The 20,946-nt window shown below is 38.0% G+C and overlaps 2 protein-coding genes across 2 annotated transcripts; both read left to right on the top strand.

Moving 5' to 3' along the window:
- The first annotated feature begins 1,748 nt into the window (after positions 1-1,748).
- On the top strand, positions 1,749-2,865 carry LOC122659009 (abscisic acid receptor PYL4). Its single transcript, XM_043854178.1, has one exon. The coding sequence runs from the start codon at positions 1,807-1,809 to the stop codon at positions 2,470-2,472; it is 666 nt and encodes a 221-aa protein (XP_043710113.1). The 5' UTR covers positions 1,749-1,806; the 3' UTR covers positions 2,473-2,865.
- A 13,580-nt stretch (positions 2,866-16,445) lies between these two features.
- LOC122659538 (protein trichome birefringence-like 34) lies at positions 16,446-20,675 on the top strand. The gene is made up of 5 exons (XM_043854644.1): positions 16,446-16,870; positions 16,957-17,128; positions 17,242-17,438; positions 19,592-19,753; positions 20,308-20,675. The coding sequence occupies exons 1-5, from the start codon at positions 16,476-16,478 to the stop codon at positions 20,666-20,668; spliced, it is 1,287 nt and encodes a 428-aa protein (XP_043710579.1). The 5' UTR covers positions 16,446-16,475; the 3' UTR covers positions 20,669-20,675.
- The last annotated feature ends 271 nt before the right edge of the window (positions 20,676-20,946 follow it).

Raw genomic sequence — 20,946 nt, 5'->3', positions numbered from 1 at the left:
CATAGGCATGTGTAGCTGTGACAGGCTGCCGGCTGCCCCCATCCCTAGTAATGCAATTTGTTACCTTTATTAATTGTATATTCTAAGGGAGGGAGATCGCTGCCAAATTATGTAGCTCCTGCACCAGTGTGGGGACCAATGAGACTGCATGGGAATGGTCATTTTGCCCTTCTAGTATCTAGGCATAGGTGCCACGGAAAATTATCACCTCCAGTTTGCTGACCGACCCAGTTCCCCAGTTCCTCTAATAGGGGGATGGTGGACCCCATCCGAGCAGGGTGTTTGGGCATGGGTAGAGAGGTCATTTCAGCCCCCCTTTATTAGAGGAACTGGGGAACTGGGCCGGTCAGCAAACTGGAGATGATAAAGATCCCAGGTGCCACATAATCTGGCAGCATTCTGTTTTTTTCATATTCTAATAATAAATATCTTTCTTGTTCCTCCATACATAATCTAGTTCTTTTTTTTCGTGTTTCCTAGAAAAAGTTTTACTCTAATGCAAGTGGGATGTACAACTTTGTAAAAAAAAAACTGAAGGATTAGCAACTTGATTAAAAATAAAATATTTATTAAGAGATAATTGAAGGTCTCTCTTGGAACAACACTCCATAGCTTCCCTCTCTAAGTTAGATTAGAATAAGTGTACAACAACTTGTTGTCTAATCCATCCATAGTTGGGGAACTACCACGATGAGCATGTTTCCATGGGAGAATACATTCTTTTTAGGTGTATATATATATAATTGAAATAGGTTTGTTTTGAATACTCTAATTTGAATTCACTTTGATGTAAAAAGCCAACATATTAAGTGGACGTCCACTTGTTTTCTAATCCAATTGCAATTTGAGAGATCGTACGTTAATAGCATTTCCATTGGAGAATACATCCATCCATTATGATATTGTTACTCTCTGCAATATGATTAGTGGGGAATCAACATAAGTGTGTTTTAGTGGTGTAAGTGTGTTCTAGTGGTGTAAAGATCCTCTCATTTCTTTTATCAAAAAAAAAAAAAAAAAACCCTTCTACAGAAGATGAGAGAAACGAAAGTTGAGGAGCATCTGTGAGGGTATGGGACACAAGATTAATATAAGTATCGGTATCAGTGTCTGTATAGTCTCGATCGATACCAATCAAGTGTAAAGTGAAAGTATCGTATTAGTATTAGTCTCCGATAACACTGATACGTATCGAACAATTCAAGTGGGGGGGGGGGACTCTAGCTCCACTCTCATTTCCCTATTACTATTTTTCTAGTGATTTCTAGTGACAAGTTGTAGAATATCTTAGAGTTAATATTGTAAATTCAACTTAACTTGTACAGATGAGGCTATTTTAGTAACTTTGGTAAAAAAATTAAGTTCTATCTTATTACCCACATGAACATATTTTTTAGAGTTAATAACACCCACATGAACTTTAAATTAACCCACTTCCACCAAGATGAAATAAATAAATAAACTCCTTAACAAGCCAACCACCGCTCTCTCTTTCTTTCTCTTTCTTCCCACTCCCATAAGGCCATAATATCATGAAAGACAACAAAAGAAATAGAAAAAAAATAAAGACGAACGTTCGAAAAGTCCAAAACCACCTCTCTCTCTCTCTCTCTCTCTATATCAAAATTCTAAAGTTTATTTAAGTGATTCAAACATCTCATATATAAAAGAGTGTAGACGCAATCCATAAACCCCAAAACCCAAAAGCTTCTCAATCCCATCTCTTCTCCTCAATCTCTCCTTCTTTCTATTAAGAGATTCAACCAAAAGGGAAAGAAAAGTATTCACGCAAAGGCAAGCAATAAAATGCCCACAACACCTCCCAAATCAGCCCTTCAAGTTCATAGAATCAATAACACAAACATGATCTCTCACTGCCACAAGCAACCCCAAACCACCGCCATAGCCACCGGCGCCACCCTCCACCGACGTATGATAGCTTGTTGTCCAGTCTCCGCACCGGAAACCGTCGCACGCCATCACACCCATACAGTGGGACTCAACCAGTGTTCCTCCGCCGTCGTCCAGCACATCGCCGCCTCTGAATCCACCGTATGGTCAGTCGTCCGCCGCTTCGACAACCCTCAAGCCTACAAACACTTCCTGAAGAGCTGTCACGTCATCGTAGGGAACGGCGATGTTGGAACCCTCAGAGAAGTCCAAGTGGTGTCGGGTCTTCCCGCTGCCACCAGCACAGAACGGCTTGAGATCCTCGACGATGAACGTCACATCCTCAGCTTCAGCGTTGTCGGTGGTGATCATCGCCTTGCAAATTACCGATCTGTGACGACTCTACATCCTTCATCGAACGGTTCAGGAACGATGGTCGTTGAATCGTACGTCGTTGATATTCCCTCCGGGAACACGAAGGAAGATACCTGTATGTTTGTAGACACAATCGTTCGCTGCAATCTACAATCGTTGGCTCAGATCGCCGAGAACTTAGCCAGAAGCAATCGATCATCTCAATAGCTATCTCTTCTCTTCTTCTCTTGTCTTTTGGTTTTGGTGGTTTTTTTCCCCAAATGTGATTGCGATCGACATTGATTGCGATAACATGATCGGTTGATGGGTTTTGCCTTCACACCTGCAATCTCGCAGGTTTTGATGCTTCGACAATGATTGCCAAAGAACGTCGGTGACGGTGACGATGCCGATCGTTGCCGTCCGTCCGACGATCGTTTGTTGGATTCACCGGAACTCTGTTTTTTTGTTTAAATTTATTTTAAATCAGCGTCAATGCGTCGCCACCACCACCATCTTCGTGAATTATGGTTTCCTTTTTTTTGGCCTTGTTGTCTGTAATTTCTTTCTTTAATTTATAATAATGGCTGTACTGTAGACCGACCATTAGATCACTGTGAATTCTTCCTATATTATATATATCCTTTTCTCTTCTCTGTATTGGATTGGAATTGGGCATTTCTTTCTCTGGATTGGATTTCTTTGCAATGTGAATTGCTTCAATTCTCACTAATGAGAAAACACATTTACAGAATTCTCTGAAAGGTTTACATTGAAAGGGTAATAAAGAATCCCTACTTGCCAAGAACCTCCATTAATTTCTTCTTCGAATAAAATATGTACAGCTTGTGTGGCTCAAGAATCAATTTTCTTATATTTTACCTCTAGTTTAATCTGTCATTCCATACTAAGAAATAAGTAAATTCTTAATCAAGAATTTTATAGTTCGTGGGTCTTAGATCAAGTAATTATTTAATTTTCCAATCTCTAGAAAATTTAAAGCAAAAAATCTTGATTATTAGTATGTGAGCAACTTTCATATATTTTGCAATAGGGCCGAGTTTTGTTTGGATTCCTTATGTGCGCTTAAGGGTGTACGAGAATGGTTCTTATACGAGAACTTGATCTACATTCTTAGGAATAGTGAAAGGTATTTCAAAAGTTTATCTAATAAGTGGTAGAGTAATATTGACTCTCCGTCCATGGATTAAACCTTTGGGATAAACTTAGAAGGAAAAAGGAGTTTGTTCGCGGAGTGTGGGTCATGCCCGGATATAAGCCCATATGAAATAACCATCTTACCCTCCATGAAAGACAGAAATCCTGTCCTTGTTGGCCCTGCATTGGACCTTGCTTCAGTATAGAAAACTCTCTTTCTAAATTTAGTTATGGAGATACATAAAGTCCAAGTGTAAGAACATTGAAATTGTCATATCTACCCCCATGAGTAGAGTCCATGCATGCGGGAAGAAGGGGGCCATATATACATGTTGCATTAAAATAATAAAAATGTGTAATAAGAATCACCAGCTACTCTTGCAACTTGACTTATGATAACTCAACTTGGTTGGCAAAAAGAATTGCAAGTTGGAGACGTTTCTCTTTGTCCCTTTATTTCTTTGTTGTTTGGTCTCCTCTCCAAACAAACAAAAATCCTTTTTTTTTTTCCTTTTTTCAAGTTTTTAGAAGCAGAAAAAGATGGAGCCTTGCAAGTTGGGGTGCAAGTGGGTAAGGTGGCTTTGAATGATCCCCGTGGTTTCTTTGTTTATATACATATGAGTACTTTCTCGCCACCCAAATTTTTTTTTTTTCTCCTTTCTTTTTCTCATGGGTTGTTTTATCTTTTTATTTTTATGAATTCTTAGACCACAAAAACATCACCGCCATATCCCATCAGAATAAACACTTCTGACTTCACCTCCAAAGATTATAAGTCCTTCGCTGCTAATTTTGATGCTAAACTCAATTTTAAGATTAAGATTAAACTAATTGTTGACTTCCATTTTAGTTAACAAATAAAAAAGCCCTGAAGGCCTAAACTAAGACAGGTTCCAACTTCTAAGCCTTGGTCATGGCTTAAACACAAAGGATTATTAGCTAAGCAAGCTTCTCTCTCTCTCTCTCCATACACACACAGGCATAGGCTAAGTATTATTAGGGTGCAACAAAAATTTGACCAATAAATGGATGATGTCTTTCCTCGTTTGTTGCAACCACAAAAAGGCCAAAGTCAAATAGCAAAAGCCAGTATAGAGTAAACTAAGATTAGTACACTATTTTCTTATAATTAGGGTTATTATCATGTTTATTCCTCGATTGTTGGTATATATGGCTTCTCTACACGAGCCATGTTTATTGGAGGCTAATTAATGTGGTCAATCCCAATCAAGGGTGTCAATCCGTTCGATTTTGGTTTGGTTTCAGTTCAAGATATGACATGTGGAAACCAAAACTAAATAGGAGCATGTGTTTTTAAACCAGAACCTAACCAAAACAGTATGGTTCAATTTCAATTTTTATTCAATTTTGACTTTTGACTCGATTTGTATTCGATTTGGCCTTATTTTAGGTGTTCAGTGAAACTTTTATGTTTTCACATTCACAACAAAAGAATGAATAAAACCAGTGTGAAGACCAATGAGAAGATATGCAAGGACATCAACATAAATGCGATTTTCTTCACTAAAAGCAAATAGTCTAATCCTCTCAACTAGACTGCATGTACTTGATGTCAAGTACTTCTAATAGAGGTAGGTGGACCCCATATGAACCCCATCTCGGGCAACGTGTTTGGGCAGGGGGTAGGATAATCATTTCTACCTCCTCTGTTAGATGTACTTGACGTCAAGTACGAACAGTGTAATTGAGATGATAAAGATCTGGTGTCAACTTGCTCAGGTAGTAATTAAGCTCACATGCTAGTTTTAGAGCTGATCGATCCAGGATTGAATCCCTCCTTTACATGATGGGGTATCCCTTACCAAAAACTAAAAAGATAAAAAAAGCATATAGTGGAATTCTATATTTCCTATAGTGTATAGAAAATGGAGTGGTGCGAGCACAAAGTTTAAAATAGACTCTATTTTAATTAGGTGTTGTTATGTTTCATTCTTTCTTTTTTATTTTGGTAAGACTGTCGTGTTTCATTCACATCTTTACTATTCAGTTCTTTTTCAATTTAGCATTTGTTTTTAGGGAGAAGGTTCTCTAAGCAAATGGTATAGGGGAACACATTAATGAAAAGCAATGAAACTCTTTCGTACATAAGAAAGGTAGAAAGGTCATTTCATATGAGGAGAGAGATAAGAGAGATAATGCTAATTAATAATATTTGGTGTAATTATAATTATTGCATTAACTGGTACCCAAAAATCTTATCCTTTTGTTTTAGGTCTGATAACGCACAATCTCAACGGTCACCCAAGGATTCAAAAGAAGAGTCTTCAAACAACAAAACTCTTCAAACGTCTCTCTCCTAGTTTGTAGATAACAAACTCATGTATATCTCTATCTCTTGTAACAGTCACAAAGAAGTTTAAAATTGTTTATAAATACAAGATATCCGAAACCACCAGATAAGGTGTGAGGACAATTCAAATTCCATTTGTTTTCAAACTCTATCAAGGCCTATATGGGGAAAATCATTTCCTCCAGTTCCCTGCCCGCCTAGTTCTCCAATCCCTCGATAACTAGAAAATTATCTCCTCCAGTCCCTATCCGGCCCATTACCCCAGAATAAGGGGGTAGACCCCACCGGTAGAGTGTTCGAGCAGGGGTAGGGTGGTCATTGCCCCCTTTTATTAGAGGCATTGGACGAACTGAAGGGGACAAAGATCCGATAAATCCCATCCGAACAATGTTCAAATAGGGATAGAATGGTCATTATGCCCCCTTGTTAGGGGATTGGGGAACTGAAAGGGATAAACAGGCATATATATATTTTTTTCTTCTTTTGTTTTTTCTTTCCAATGTTAGAGCTTTTGACCTTTGGGCTTTCTTCTCTTTAATTTATGTTTTTTTCCCTAGCTCGTTCCCTTCAATGTTAATTTTTTATAAAATATCTTTCCTTCAAGTTGATTAATAGAATAAGAAACATACATGAGTATTATATATGTTTCTTCTAATAAGTATATATATATTTCATAAAGACAAAGAGAGAGAGGGGGGGGGGGGGGATTAATAAATGATTAATTCTCTTAAAAAAACAAAAAAGAATGGAACAAGCTAGTTTCTCAGTATCTCTACCTTATTCTCCTCATCATATATCCTCTTCATCATCTATCTCACACTAACCTGCTATTCTCATTTTATTTTTTGTCTGTGTGATCACATGCAATGCATGTGCTGCCCCCCAACTAGTTATTGAATAAAAGCTTAACACATTCTTAGTTTTATTAACTATCTGCAAATCAAAAGTTAATCTTTCTTTCTCTCTAGATTAATTTCTGTGTGTGATGAAGACAAGTTGCAGTGTAAACCTTGAATACTGTTCAAATTTTCAGACACAGTTCGATTCCTTTCACGTTTGTTGTGGTCCATAGAGTTTTTGTATCTGAAGCACTTAATATAAAAGTGACCTGCTCCCATATATATGTTCCCCCATACTTTAATTATTTTGGTTCTTCTTCTCTTTCTTTTTAAAGAGATTTTTGGAATAACATAGGTGGACAATGTTGGGGAATCGACCCAATTGAAAGTGCAAAAGATGAAGAGACTCTACAGTGAGAGAGAGGATAGTAATTAGTTAGATTGTTATTGGTGAAGGTTTGATTTCAATCCAGAAAGTGTTGTGGTGATTCTTTGACGAATTGCTTCATTTTCGAAATACGTCAGAATGGCCTAATCGTCAAGATCTGCGATTTGATATGTATTTTGATCATATGTTGGTTCAGGTCCGAATCAGACCAGGTGGGTCTTTAGGGGCAAAGTTTTGTACTTTTTATGTTAAGGTTTTCTTATATAATATTGTTATCTCTTTGAAAGATGTGAGATTGAGGATTTGTATTTTGTTTCACAAAAGTAATGGAATCGTTCTATCGCTCGGCCATGGATGTAGTCTTCCTACTTGAGGGTGAACCGCGTAAATCTTGTCATGTGTGATTATTCTTTCTCTTCAATTTTCTTCTATAAAATCGCCATTGTGGATGTTGTTTTTCTAACAAGTTTAATCATTCTTCAGAATTAATTAACAATTTGTAACGAATGAGAGAGACAGAGAGAGACAGAGAGTGGTGATGAGAGATGATGATGATAGGTTGGAGTTGATGATGATGATAAACTCAAAGGTTTCGAAACTTACAAGAAGAGACAACTCGAACCCCACATGAAGTATGGTCAGAATGACGTCTTTGTTTTGGCGAATTACTCTTTAAAGAAGTTGTTGTTATCCATAATCCAATTAGCTCCAAGTATATCTATCTGTTTGATGAAACGCTAGCTATAGCTACCTCATCATCAAATGGAACAAATTAAATAAGGAAAAGTTAATGAAAAAACCATTTTCGGTTTTACAAGTAGTGATGAACTGAAAATTGAGTCAGAGTTTACGTACGCATCCAACCAACCTGTGACCAAACCCCTCTCTCTCTCTCTCTCTCTGGGGGTGGGTCTGTGATCTCAATCCTCTTATTTATAAGATAATAAGAAGCACGGGGGTTAATGGAAATATATATATTGAGAGATGACGTATTTGGTTTTGGGCATGTAACACGTTGTGGCCCTCTGATTATAGTAAGAGGCCAATGACCCCCTTAATTATTAGGGTAAAGAGGCCAATAAATAAAACTATATATATATATATGCATGTGAAGAATTAATTATAAATTTCATAATCCTTAATTAGGGTTATCTCCACTCGATCATGCTTTGGATTTGGATCATTAATTTGCTTTCAATATTGGATGCCTAAATTAAACCTTAGTATGCAATGTGTAGGGGTACATCCATTATCTATTTATCCATCTATAAAGGTACAAAGTCGATATATCTTTATGAATATTAATTTTCTTACTTATCAACCCTAATCCACAATAAAATGGATTAGGACAAAGAGGGAATCCAATAAGCATGCTCGGGTTCGGTCACCCAAGCCTCTTAATTAGTACATATCACAAGCTACCTCTAAAAGAGCCGGCCTCCCCCGTCCCTCTCTATACCGAAAAAACTCCCCCGGCCAGTGGTTGATGGAATCTTGTAATCCACAATTACAAGTTCTTTATGTGGCAATGAATAAATTGATTTCTACCAACCCCAACCCCGAACTAAAAGACTTTCTCTTTGCCTTGTAGTTTGTAGCCCTTGCGGCATTGCTCTGATTTTTCTTTACTTAGACAAAAAAGAAAGAGAGATCCCCACCTCCCTATTTAAGTGGTTTGGTGATACAGGGAATGCGCTCCATGGTTAAGAATGAGAGGGTAGTTTAATCCCACATCGATTGGATAGTGTGCGACAGTTTGACTTATAACTTTAGAAGGGTCTCTCCATCTTGAAACTCGATTTTTGGGTAAAACATCATTAAGTGGTATCAAACCGGTTGTCCGTGCACCGGCCATGTGGGGGGCTATGACCCAGAACTGGGGGAGTTGATACAGTGAATGTCTTGCATGGCCAGGAATGGGAGGAGAATTTAGTTCCAGAAGGGCCTCGATCTTCACCCTAAAGATCGGGCTTTTCGGTTGGACGCCATTATTTGATCACTCGATCGAGCCTCTTAATTGTGGTACCTTTGATACCATACTCACATATTCTTTGAAGTTAGATTAGTATTCTTTGAAGTTAGATTAGCAAAGGCCATTTTGTAAATATACCATGGGATTTAGTAGATTCAAGACTTTTCCTGCTGCTCGTACCACCACGCTTTCTTTTATAGGCTGCTTATTTTCATCCCTTCAAGTGTTGCGTAGACGGTTGGATTCTCAAGTGTGGTGCACTGGTCACTTGAGAGGATGAAAATCCTGGGTAGTACACTTCTCCACAGAGAACTTTTTCGTTAAAATATATATACATTTTGGGGGAAAAAATTGTTGCTTGGTTTTGTTTTTTTGATTTTTTTGATTTTTTTGGTAATCAGCATTTTATTTACGGGGAACAAAGTTCCGCACAAATCAGCAAACAAAGGGAGAGAGATAACATCTGGAGGAACCAAATTACAAAACAGATAATCTTGAGACTGATCGAGCACCTAAAGAAGCAAGTCGGCCAGCAACAGAGTTAGCTTCACGCAGAGTGTGTATAAAGTGCACTTCTTCAAAACCTGCGTGCAAATACAAGAATGCTTGAAATTGTGTTCAGCTCTTTTTGAAAAAAAAAAAAAAAAAAAATCCCAACCGTCTTGATACCCTGATCACTCACTCGCATTGGCCCCAGCGCAGATGCAGGGGCTACACGACCAACAGATATCTTTCCCATTTATTTTCAATTTTTAACTTCTGTACGTTATTTTTGGACAACTTCTAGAGGAAGATACGCATTTAATAAATAACACATCAATAGCATCACTTTCACTTGGTATGTATGAGTGCTTCAAGCATAAAAACAAGCTAGGCATGCATCATCAAATTAAGCAGTACTAACATCCATTAGGAGAAGGTCGCTGTGTTCTTTAATATATATACCTGATCAGCATTAATTGTCCACACCCAAATCGCTTTTTCTGCTGTTCAATCTTCGATCTGCCATTGGTCGTCCGCAGGCTGCTCAATCCTTATGGGAATCGGGGGCGGGGGCAACGCGTCAATGAAAGCTTCAATTCGATTGGGCAGTCGACGCTAGTTTTCTGATCCATCTGCTGAGGATTGCGCCAAAATGCTTGAATTGAGAGGGTATTCGTGCTTGCTGGTCAAGCCCAGTATTGATTGCTTCTTTGAAAATGTTTTTGCAGAAAGCAAATTAAATGGTCTTTGCTCCAAGATTTTCATGCTGGTCGGTGAGGAGTTGACTCCCTCTTTCCCTGCCCCATGCCCCTCCCCACACCCGCTTGAACCCCTACCTACTTCACCATCCTTGCCTCTGCCTTTGCCCCTTCCGCGCATTGACTCACCCTTGCAAGATAGAGAAGGAGAGAAGGAGAAGAAGAAACAAGAAATTACATTGAGACGTACAACACATGAATTCTTTGGGGATCCACAACTGTGCGCTGCCCCAATTGCGAGAATACAGGGTCACGCATAATGACCGCCTTACCCCCATCTAAGCAAGACGCTTGGGCAGGGGTAAGGCAATCATGACGCGTGGCCCTGTGCCTGCGCAGCAGGGCAGTTGGGGCAGTCTGCGCAGTATATGGATCCGATCCATTGTTTGGTGGGGCTTTTCAAGTTGATGAGCAAATTTTGGATATTCAATAGCGGTAATATATTAAAAATACCCCCTATATTTAGAAACTATAAATAAAATATTTAAAACCACGGTATAAATATTATTAAATTTTTTTTTTGTTAATTATTGACATTTAATGGAGGTTTATATAACCGCTACAATATAGATTATTTATCATTGGCGTCCACATGAATTATATGTCATGCTTTTCAAGTTGGGGAGTGGGAATAGGTTTTTTGGACATTCAATAATGGTAATCTACTTCCTCAATCTCTTGATTATTATATATTTAGTTTATTGAAAAAAAAGATTATTATATATTTAGCAGAGGTAATTTTCTACTGCTGATAAATATAAATATTTTGTAGTAGCAAAGTAGTTACTTCCGCGATACATATATTATTAAATTTTTTTAATTGTGGTTATATACTATTGCTATTAAATGATGATGTTTGGCAGTGACAATATATTACCTCCGCTTTATATTGATACATAGCAGTGGTAATATACTATCGTTACGGAAAGGCTTTATATAGTTGCGGTAAAAATAAAAATATATATATCTTCCCAAATATAGTTGCAGTAATATATTACCGTGGCTAAATATTGACATTTGATAGTAATATTCTATTATTGCTACCAAATATAAAATATCTTCTCTATTTAGCGACAGTAATATATTACAATCACTGAATTAATGTGGTATATAACAATGATAGAAAATTTCTGTTGCTAGACAAAGATAGGGAGGGAGAGATGAAAAATACGATAGAGAGATGGGAGAGACGAGAAGATGTTAAGTGTTTTTTTTTTGCATTTTTTAAAAATTTGTTCTCGAAAATCCAAATGTCTGGTTTATTATACCAAAAAAAATTTCCAATGTTACCAAACATCTTTTTCTTTTAATATTATTCCGATAAGGAGCCCCAAAAAAAATGAAATATCAACCAGACACTTTGTAAACCCCCCCCCCCAATCCCCCACCTTGGGAAATAGCTAGAAAATGGCTGACTATGGGCCTAGCCCATTAAGTCAATTAATAAAATGGGCTGGCCTAGGTTGGTGGTAAAGAGAAGAGAGGAATTTTTTTTTTTTTAATCACGAAGAAACGAGTTTTCCTCAAGCCGTGGTGAATGAGAAATTTCTTCATGGTCATCATTCAACTCGTCTAAGTGCCATGAAATAATGGAAGGCATTTCGGATCCATAACAAATATGGTGGGGGAGTAATAATGACCCTAGATGAGTGGGTGTTTCCTCTACTATAGGTGATCGAAGGAAAACTTTCACCTTTTGTTAAAAATAAAAGAATTAAAAAAAAAAAAAGGAATGGTTGAGACAAATATCCCAAAAAGTAACATAGTGAGGATTGAAATGAAAATAAAGGTAAATGAGGATAAAATGAGAACCAGTGTAACATTTAAGACAAGATCGAGGTGTCCTATAAAGTTCACAAAAAATACCCCCTATTGTAAGCTAATTTTTGGTGAAAAGTTTATGTATAGTAGCAAGTGTAGGTATTAAAATCCCCTGCAGTATCGGCGGGTGGCGGTGCACTTCCGGCGGCACAGTAGAGGCCATGTGTGCCACCTGGCCTCTGTTGTGCCATCGGATGTGCATGGCTACCCCGCCGGTACTACAGAGGATCCTGATCCCAAGTGTAGAGGGTACTCACATGTAAATTTTCAACCTCAGACAAATTTTCTAAGTAACAAAATAAAATGCTTAAAAATGCAAGGCAATCAATCCTTTTAAGCAATTTTTTTTTTTTTTTGGTAAAATCCTTTTAAGCATTTTAAGTCTGGAGAAGAGAAGAGGGTGCATAGAAATACATTAGAGCATATATGATTAAATGGCAGTCTGAAATTTAATGTTTTGCCTCTCTATGCATACCATTGCGTGAATATTCATACATATAATCGAAATTGTCACATCACTTTTCCAAGTGGCAAATATTTAGGTACTCTAATGTAGAGATACTGCTACGCTTGCTGGTGCAGATTTTTTTTTTTTAATTTTTTTTTTTTGTGGTAGAATGCTGGTGCAGATTTACATTTTACTAAAAATTGGCATGCATTTAATAAGGGTATTTTTGTGAATTTATGAAGAGACCTCGGATTGGTCTTAAGTTAAAGTTCTTAACCGTTACTCTGACTTATCCCCCATTTAAATCAGTTGCCCATCTTCTCAACCCTCACTTTGTCACTTTGGCACTTTGGGGTCTCTGGCGTTGGCGAGGAATGCCAGAAGCAGCAAGAAACTCCAGCAGTTCCACCGCTTTGGCATCGCAGTCCACTTGATCCTTCCTACGTTTATCTTCCAAATGAGGTGAGCCTGTAGGAATTGCTCTCTCTCTCTCTCTCTCTCTCTGGGGTCTCTCAGGCTTTATTTTCTTTTACATGGGAATTGCAGGGCTTAATATAGGAATTGCTCTCTCTAACATTTGACATTCAAAAAAAAAAAAAAAAAAAATTGGATTTAATCTAATTTATAACTTAAATATTTACATTTTTTTTTATTTTCTTGCTTAAGAGACCATTTAAAAGGATTTAAATTGTTTCCTTTCTTGCTTGTAACCTTGGATGGTGCTCATGATAATGTCCTCATGTGATGAGTTAATTCAATGGCCATGCATGACTTCTAGCTAACATATGTTTATTATGTTCAAGCTTTAATTTGTTGTACTTTCATTTTAGGTTTACCCATTTTTGGAATGTGTTTAAAGACATGGACTGGCAAAGAGAGATTATGTTTTAGTTTCAAAATTCTTGAATTGTTAGACATTTAGAGACATGGAGGGGTTTGTGAACCCTAGGATGGTAGGTAAACCGTCCTCTTTCGGTGGAGGAAAACTTTATCCATTATTTATTTATTATAATTATGAAGTAAGAAGAATAGTTGACCATATAAGGCATATAAATAAGTAGATCATCCTCCACAAGCTCTTCCACTCCTCTCCTTTTCGCATAAAGTGTTCTTTAAGTACTGTTTTGTATTTGTTTTTCCTTTCTTATCTTAGAGTAAAAGTATAGCAATTCACTTGGAGTGCACCTAGGATGAGCATATATAGTGTTGTTGAAACGTAATATGATTGCCGTCAAGAGTTCTATTTGCAACAATGAAGATTTAAGGCCGGCGCGAAATACTTAAGTTGAAAATATTATTATAACTAAAATTGGTGAAATAGAAATTATAATTATTTTTTATTTTTTTTTTGTTTTTTAGTATAACACGTTTCTTATATTAATTAAAGTAAAAGCATGTTATTTCATAGGGTCCATCTAGGCGACACAATATATGTGTGCGTAGTAAAGTATAAGGCTTCACTATTTGCCACTTAGCAGTATGTGATAAAAGACCCACATGCATCTTATTGGCCAAATTTTAGTCCAAAATAAGCAAGAAAAGTTGCTCAAACTCCAATTCAAAGTTTTATTAAAATTAACAAAATAGTATTGATCCACCAATGAATGAATTTCATTTAGAATCTTTGAGAAAGTGAGGGTGTGTACCCTCTATCCTTTCTCTTCTTTACGACTTTATCAAGGCCCTTAATTGAGACCTTCTTCTACCTTAATTTGGTGACATGGTGTGCAAGTTGTGATGGAGACTCTACTACGGTTCCTTTCTCATATTCATGGCAACGGTGATATCTAACCGGAATTACAATTTGCAGCTCCTAATTAAAAATTAAGTGATAAAAGCAGCTGTACGTGCTCACACTCGGAGATTAGATCAGCTAGTATCAATCTCGGCCATTCCTCGAACAATTCGATCCAAACTCGAGCATAAACTAGATGAGGAACAAGAGGTCTCGAACTCAAAATCTCCTAGGGGCTGGTTCTATTGCACTAGGCTCAAGCCAGCTGCGGCGCTAACAACTGTACGTCCTCTGACAGGTTCAGATTTTCTTGCTCATAAATTAAGATTTCATTGTTTAGGGTTCTTAATTAAAATTTAGTTTATGTCAAATTATTCTCTGCAAGCTCTAGATTGGAATGAGAGGGAGTTAAGGAAGAAGTAAGGAAGATGAAAGCAACCATTTTGATTATTTACTCAAATGAGCTAGCTAGGCAAGTATGAGTAGGTTCAGGTCAGACATGCTTACAGCTCAAGACACCTGGTTTCTTAGATGTTTTCTGTTTGTTTGGAGAGAAAATCCCATAATTAAAATTTCTAGTTTTCTCTGTTGGTTATCCTAACTTCTCTTTTGCTTTTGGACAGTTAATAAATCTGGTAAGAATTAGGTTAGGTGTAGGTTATTCGATGACAAAAGGGATATGATCAGAGGTAAGCAACCTAATACTAAAAAAATTGTTAGAGTGAGAGAAGATCATAAATAGGAATGACAAAAGTGCATCTCCAAAGATTCCTTAATTTAACCTCTTAAAAGATTCAAAAACCCTAAAAGGAGGGTGGGCTGTTGGGGTGGGTACTTGGGGTTTTCAAATACCATACCTGATAAGGGTTATACTATTACCTAACCATTACGTGGAGCATGGCTTTATCTACTTTTTCCCACCACATCACCATCCCTAACAAGTAATAAAGAGCAGTTAAGTTAGGCTTAAATATGAAGTAATTATTATATGCTCCTTAAAGATAGGGCCAAACTGAAAAATTAAAATTATCATAATCTAAAATCGAGATTATCAGTTTATTTATGGACCAGGATCCTCTACGATACCGGCGGGGCGGCAGTGCTCATCCGACGGCACAGCAGAGCTCACATGGCACACATGGCTTTTGCTGCGCCGTCGGATGTGCACTGCTACCCAGCCGGTATTGTAGAGGATTTTTATCCTTTAATTATTAGTTAGTTCAATCTTGGGTTTTATGGGTTTTGCCTAAGATTGACACCATTATCTTCATACTTCAATTGTTTCTACATCTCCACTTGCTCACTTGTTGAACGCTTGGTCACGGGTTCTAGTCCTGGAAACAGGGTAAGTCTACTTACATTTGACCCTCCCTAGACCCTGTTAAAATGCGCAAGCCTTGTGCATTGGATATGGCCTTTTTTTTTTTTTTGGTTAGGAATGATCTCCCCCTAAAGTTGTGAATTTTGATGTGTATTGGAATATATATAGATGGAGACCAATACTGTATTCAGATCTTAGGTTGTGTTTGGTATGCATTCTAGGTCAATAATGCATTTCAAGAAATCATGCCAAACACAGCGAGGGTTCATGGGAAAATTTTTAAGGGCTATTGCCGTTATATATTTGTAGTGAGAATTCTTTCTCTATAATCAATCTAAGAGAGGTGTGGAGACAAACGACTATAACCCTATCCTCCATTGATTGTGAAGCAAGTCTCATCTCACCATAGACGTAGACAATTCAATCTTGTTGAAGCAAGTAAAAAGCACGTAAGTGCATTGTATAATTATTGTTTACGATTTTCATTCTTTTCTACATCGTTTTAAGTTCATGTTTTTCTACTAACCAAACACACCTACAAGAGAGAGCTCTCTCCATCATCAAGAGCTTAGTACTCTTTCATGCATATCAGAGCACTGGTGACACCATCAACCCTAGATGAAAATGGATATTGGTGCACTCTCTTATTCCCTGACATCACTAGAATTTTGGTCATTACCAACAACTGATGAGGTTTCCCTTCTAACTGCATGAATCAAACCCTGTTGTTGTGGACCATTGTTAAGCTGTTTAGTTCACCAACAACTGGGATTTGATTCATGAATCTACAAGCTAAGGAAATCGCTTAGAGTTTCCTCCAAAGTGTTGCTTCGGTGTACGTCATACTTCAATCTGTCTCTCTCTCTCTCTCTCCCTAAGATAATAAAAACAATAATTGTTACACCTCGTCAACCACAACTAAATAACATATTTATATTATCCTTTTCCAGCAGAATTTAACCAAAGAAGAGAACCCTTTTAAGCTTAAAGACAGGAAATGGAGACACCCAAAGAACATCAAACAAAGAAGGCAACATCAACAACAAAGAAACAACGAATTGCTTTTCCAGTTATGACATGGGGAATCAAGAACCATTTTCATTCAATTGCTGTCCTTGTAACAGTTCTAGTCATTTCTACCATCTACCTCACAGGAAAGAACAACATGAAATCGTCTCAAGACAGTCTCGCGACACATAAAAACTCCGGCGATTCGCCGTCCCAATGCAATTTGTTTTCAGGCAAATGGGTTTTTGATAACTCTTCATACCCTCTATATTCAGGGAACCAATGCACTTACATGTCAGATCAAGTGGCCTGTGAGAAATTTGGGAGAAAGGACTTGAGTTATCAGAATTGGAGATGGCAACCACACCAATGTGACCTCCCAAGGTTCTCTGTTTCTCTCACTCTCTGTAGTTTTTCATTTAAATTTAACTGTATAATTCTTTAATAATGTTTTCATGTTAACAAGCTAGGTTCAATGCCAAGGCATTGCTGGAGAAACTGAGAGGGAAAAGGCTTGTTTATGTTGGGGATTCCCTTAATAGAGGTCAATGGGTATCTATGGTTTGCCTTGTAGAGTCTTCAATACCTCCTTCACAGAAGTCTATGCATAGTAATGGGTCTTTGATCACCTTCAAGGCCATGGTGAGTATCTTAAATTAACTTGGATATATATATCCTAGAAACACAATTAATTAAGAAGATTATTGAATTAAGACTCCTTAATTGTTGATGTAATATTAATTAATTAATTGTAGGAGTATAATGCAACAATAGAGTTCTACTGGTCTCCTCTTTTGTTGGAATCAAATTCAGATGATCCAGTAAACCATCGTCTACCTGATCGAATTGTCAGAATTGAAGCAATCGAGAAGCATGCAAGATACTGGACAGATGCAGATGTACTAGTCTTTAACACCTATCTTTGGTGGAGAAGACCCAAAATGAAGCTCTTGTAAGTAGAATTATATATTCTCCTAACCCCCGCAACTTGGGGAAAATTATCTCCTCCAGTTCCCTGCCCGGCCCAGTTCTTCAGGGGTGGACCCCATCTGGACAGAGTGTTCGGGCAGGGGTAGGGTGGCCTGTGCCCTCCCCCACCCCCCTCCTTTGTTAGAGGCACTGGGGAACTGGGTCAGACAGGGAACTGGAGGGGATAAAAATTCCACAACTTGGTGTACACGTGTTCTCTTCTTTTGGGTTGGGGAGGGGGGTAGGAGGGATTACAACATAACTTGGCTTCTAAATCATTGTGGAGTAAGTTGGAAGAAATGCTTTTTGATTCTCAAAAAAAACTTTGAAAATTATGAACAAAGATTGTAGTCTCACTCTACTAACTACTTTTGGTGGGAGTAGAAATTGGTTGTTAGAGCTTTAGGTTGTGTTTGGTATGCATTCTAGGAATGCATTTCAGGTAGATTTCTTATTCTCAGATGATAAAAATAATTGTTTTTGTCGTCCGAGAATGCGAAATCAACCTGGCATGTATTCCAAGAATGCTTACCAAACGCAGAATGAGTAAATATTATTTTCAGTTTAATTAAAAAGGGGGGGAGGAGAGATGTTCAAGTTTTAAATAATCTTTCACTATTTAAAATGAGAATTTCTTTAAAAATGTATCTCAAAGACTTAGGTATCCAATGAAAAAAACATACCTTATAAACTCATTGTACAATTTTTATGTCTATACTACAGCCATAGAATTTAAATATCTATTTCTTAAGTCCATTCAAAAGCATGTTTTGTCACCGAAATTTCTTGATTGCTTTAGTATATTAATAATAAAAAAATCACATATATTGTCTCATTTTATAGGTAATCTTTTTGGCTATTCAAGTAGCTAGTCTTGTGAATATTTTGTTCATTTTATGTGCTTTGGCAACCAAAATGGTGTAACAAAGGAGTAAAGATATCGATTGAGCTCCTCTCCAGGGAGCCCAGCACACCCAGGGGGTATCCAGCCATTGGGCTGTGCTGCACACATCCCTAGGCGTGCATCAAGATGTGTGCGGCACAGCCCAACCCTTGGATGCCCCCTAGTCGCTGAGCTCCCTGGAGAGGAGCCGGATCCCGCTTTAGGATTTAGTCTACAGTGTGTCGGACAGATATACAAACTTTTTTTTTTTTTTGGTAATATATACAAACTTAAAAGTGGGATTTTTGAACAAGGTTTTTCACAGAAAAAAAAAAATTTTTGAAGACATTTTTCCGTTCTCTTTTACCATTTCTTGCTCAGGCACTTTCATGTATATTTTGAAAGTATATACTTCATAAATCTTTTCAATGCACCCACATGACAAAAAAAAATACAAAGATAGAGCCTGAGCCCGCCCAAGCCCGTTTTGTGCCCATGTTTGGGCTGGGCTTTTCAACCCATGAGTTGGACCTGGCTAAGTCCTTGGGCTGAGCCCAGCCCGGCTTGACCTTGTATATAGGATGTAAATGGAGCAGATTCGGCTCGGATAGTGCTATATCCGCATCCGCATCTGATTAGCTTTCGGACGGATTCGGATAGTGCTAAACGGATACAGACACAGATACGGATACAGACACGGATACGGATCGGATATTTTATCCGTTTACATGTAAATATAGCTTTTCGAGTAGCTATAACCTATCCATATTCGTATCCGTTTAGCTTTCAGACGGATTCAGATAGTGCTAAACGAATATGGAAACGGATTTCGGCTATTCATTTACATCCCTACTTGTATATGAGATTATATAGTACATAAATTTATAATAATGTCATACATATAGTCGGAAAAAATATACATTGGGGTTAACCCAGCTTTGCCCTTGCCTAGCCCTCAAATAAAAAAAATAAAAAAAAAAGGTTGCTAGGGTCAATCAGGGTTAACCTGACCCAACCCTGTCTAATCACGGTCAATCAGAGCCGGGCTGAGTTGGGTTAGTTAGGATTGTAATTATGAAATTAATTGTAGGCTCCTAAGTCGAATGTTTCAGTTCTTGAACTTTTTAATGCTTCATTTTGCCACTTCTCTGCTTCCTTCTAGGCTTGAAACTTTGACATGTTCACACCTTGGGGCTTATAAGTGAACAAAATTTGGATCCCCTGTAATCTAATCTAAAATAGTGTTTTATCAGGTGGGGCTCTTTTGATAGGCTCGATGATGGAATCTATAAAGAGGTAGAGATGCTGCGCAGCTATGAAATGGCCCTGAAGACATGGTCGGACTGGTTGGATATCCATGTGAACCGGACCAAGACCCAGTTGTTCTTTGTTAGCATGTCCCCCACACACTTGCGGTAAGAAAACGGATCTGGCTCCTCTCCAGAAGCTCAGTGCCCAGGGCATGCCCAGGGGCCATCCAAGGGTGGAGCTATACTGCACATATCTCGGCGTACGCCTAGGGATGTGTGTGGCACAGCCCAACGGTTGGATGCTCCTTGGGTGTACTGGGCTCCCTGGAGACAAGCTGAACTCTAAGAAAACTCACAATTTATTTAAGAAATTAAAACAATTACGAACAAATCAGATTAATTAACTTACTAATATTGATTATTTACCATTATATGATCAAAGAAAAAAAAACAAATAATGAGGAAAAAGATACCCACCACATTGAAGTGGGGATTACTTTCCATGCCTTCTCACATAATGAGCCGTTGGTTTTACATGGACACTCTCTTTTCACAGATAAAATGTGGGTCTCCTATAGTCTTATTGAACGAATTCATCTCCTGCCCTTTAATTTGTATGATTTTCCACTTTGACGTCGTGAGAAACCTCTAACCAAAGTACTATTAGCAACAGAAAACTTGATTATTTTATGCTCGCTCTTTATTTGTTGTAATGGTAGGAAGCATGAGTGGAGCAATGCAAGAGAGGGGAATTGTTACAATGAAACAAAGCTCATAACAAAAGAAGGATACTGGGGGGAAGGATCAGATCTGAGGATGATGAGGTTAGTGGAAGCGGCGATCGAGGAGTTGGGGAAGAGAGGATTAACGGTGCAGATGTTGAATATCACGCAGATGTCGGAGTACCGGAAAGAAGCCCACCCTTCCATATACAGGAGGCAATGGGAACCTCTCACCCAAGAACAACTCTCCAACCCTACTTCCTATGCCGATTGTACTCATTGGTGCCTCCCCGGCGTACCAGGCGCCTGGAATGAGCTTCTCTACACCCTCCTCCTTCCTCCTTCCTCTTCTTCATGATAAGAACTCCTAAGGAGATTTATCTTTTTCTGTTGAACTGAACCAAACCAATCTCAAATGTTTCTTCTTTTTTCTTGCTCAAGTTTCCCCAAAGTTGCAAGTTGTAAAAAAAATATGGAGGCAACAGCAATTATGATATTTCATTTTGATGACAATGGATCCTTTAGTAGATTAGATTAGGCATCTGTAGCCCATTCAAGAGGTGGGAGTGGAAGCCCAAGACAAAGCCCATTTGGGTTGTCATTCAGTAGATGCCTTGGTTCATATCTGAATCACAT

This window comes from Telopea speciosissima, chromosome 1, assembly GCF_018873765.1.
Source record: "Telopea speciosissima isolate NSW1024214 ecotype Mountain lineage chromosome 1, Tspe_v1, whole genome shotgun sequence".
Lineage (NCBI taxonomy): Eukaryota > Viridiplantae > Streptophyta > Magnoliopsida > Proteales > Proteaceae > Telopea > Telopea speciosissima.
Note: the sequence above shows the minus strand (reverse complement) of the source record. Positions and strands in the feature narration are given on the sequence as shown.

Bases quoted from the DNA above. Each gene is read 5' to 3' on its own strand.
- LOC122659538 (XM_043854644.1), top strand. From the start codon at position 16,476: ATGGAGACACCCAAAGAACATCAAACAAAGAAGGCAACATCAACAACA. The intron at 17,129-17,241 runs GTGAGTATCTTA...AATTAATTGTAG, and splicing joins TGATCACCTTCAAGGCCATG to GAGTATAATGCAACAATAGA. The intron at 17,439-19,591 runs GTAAGTAGAATT...GTGTTTTATCAG, and splicing joins AGACCCAAAATGAAGCTCTT to GTGGGGCTCTTTTGATAGGC.
- LOC122659009 (XM_043854178.1), top strand. From the start codon at position 1,807: ATGCCCACAACACCTCCCAAATCAGCCCTTCAAGTTCATAGAATCAAT.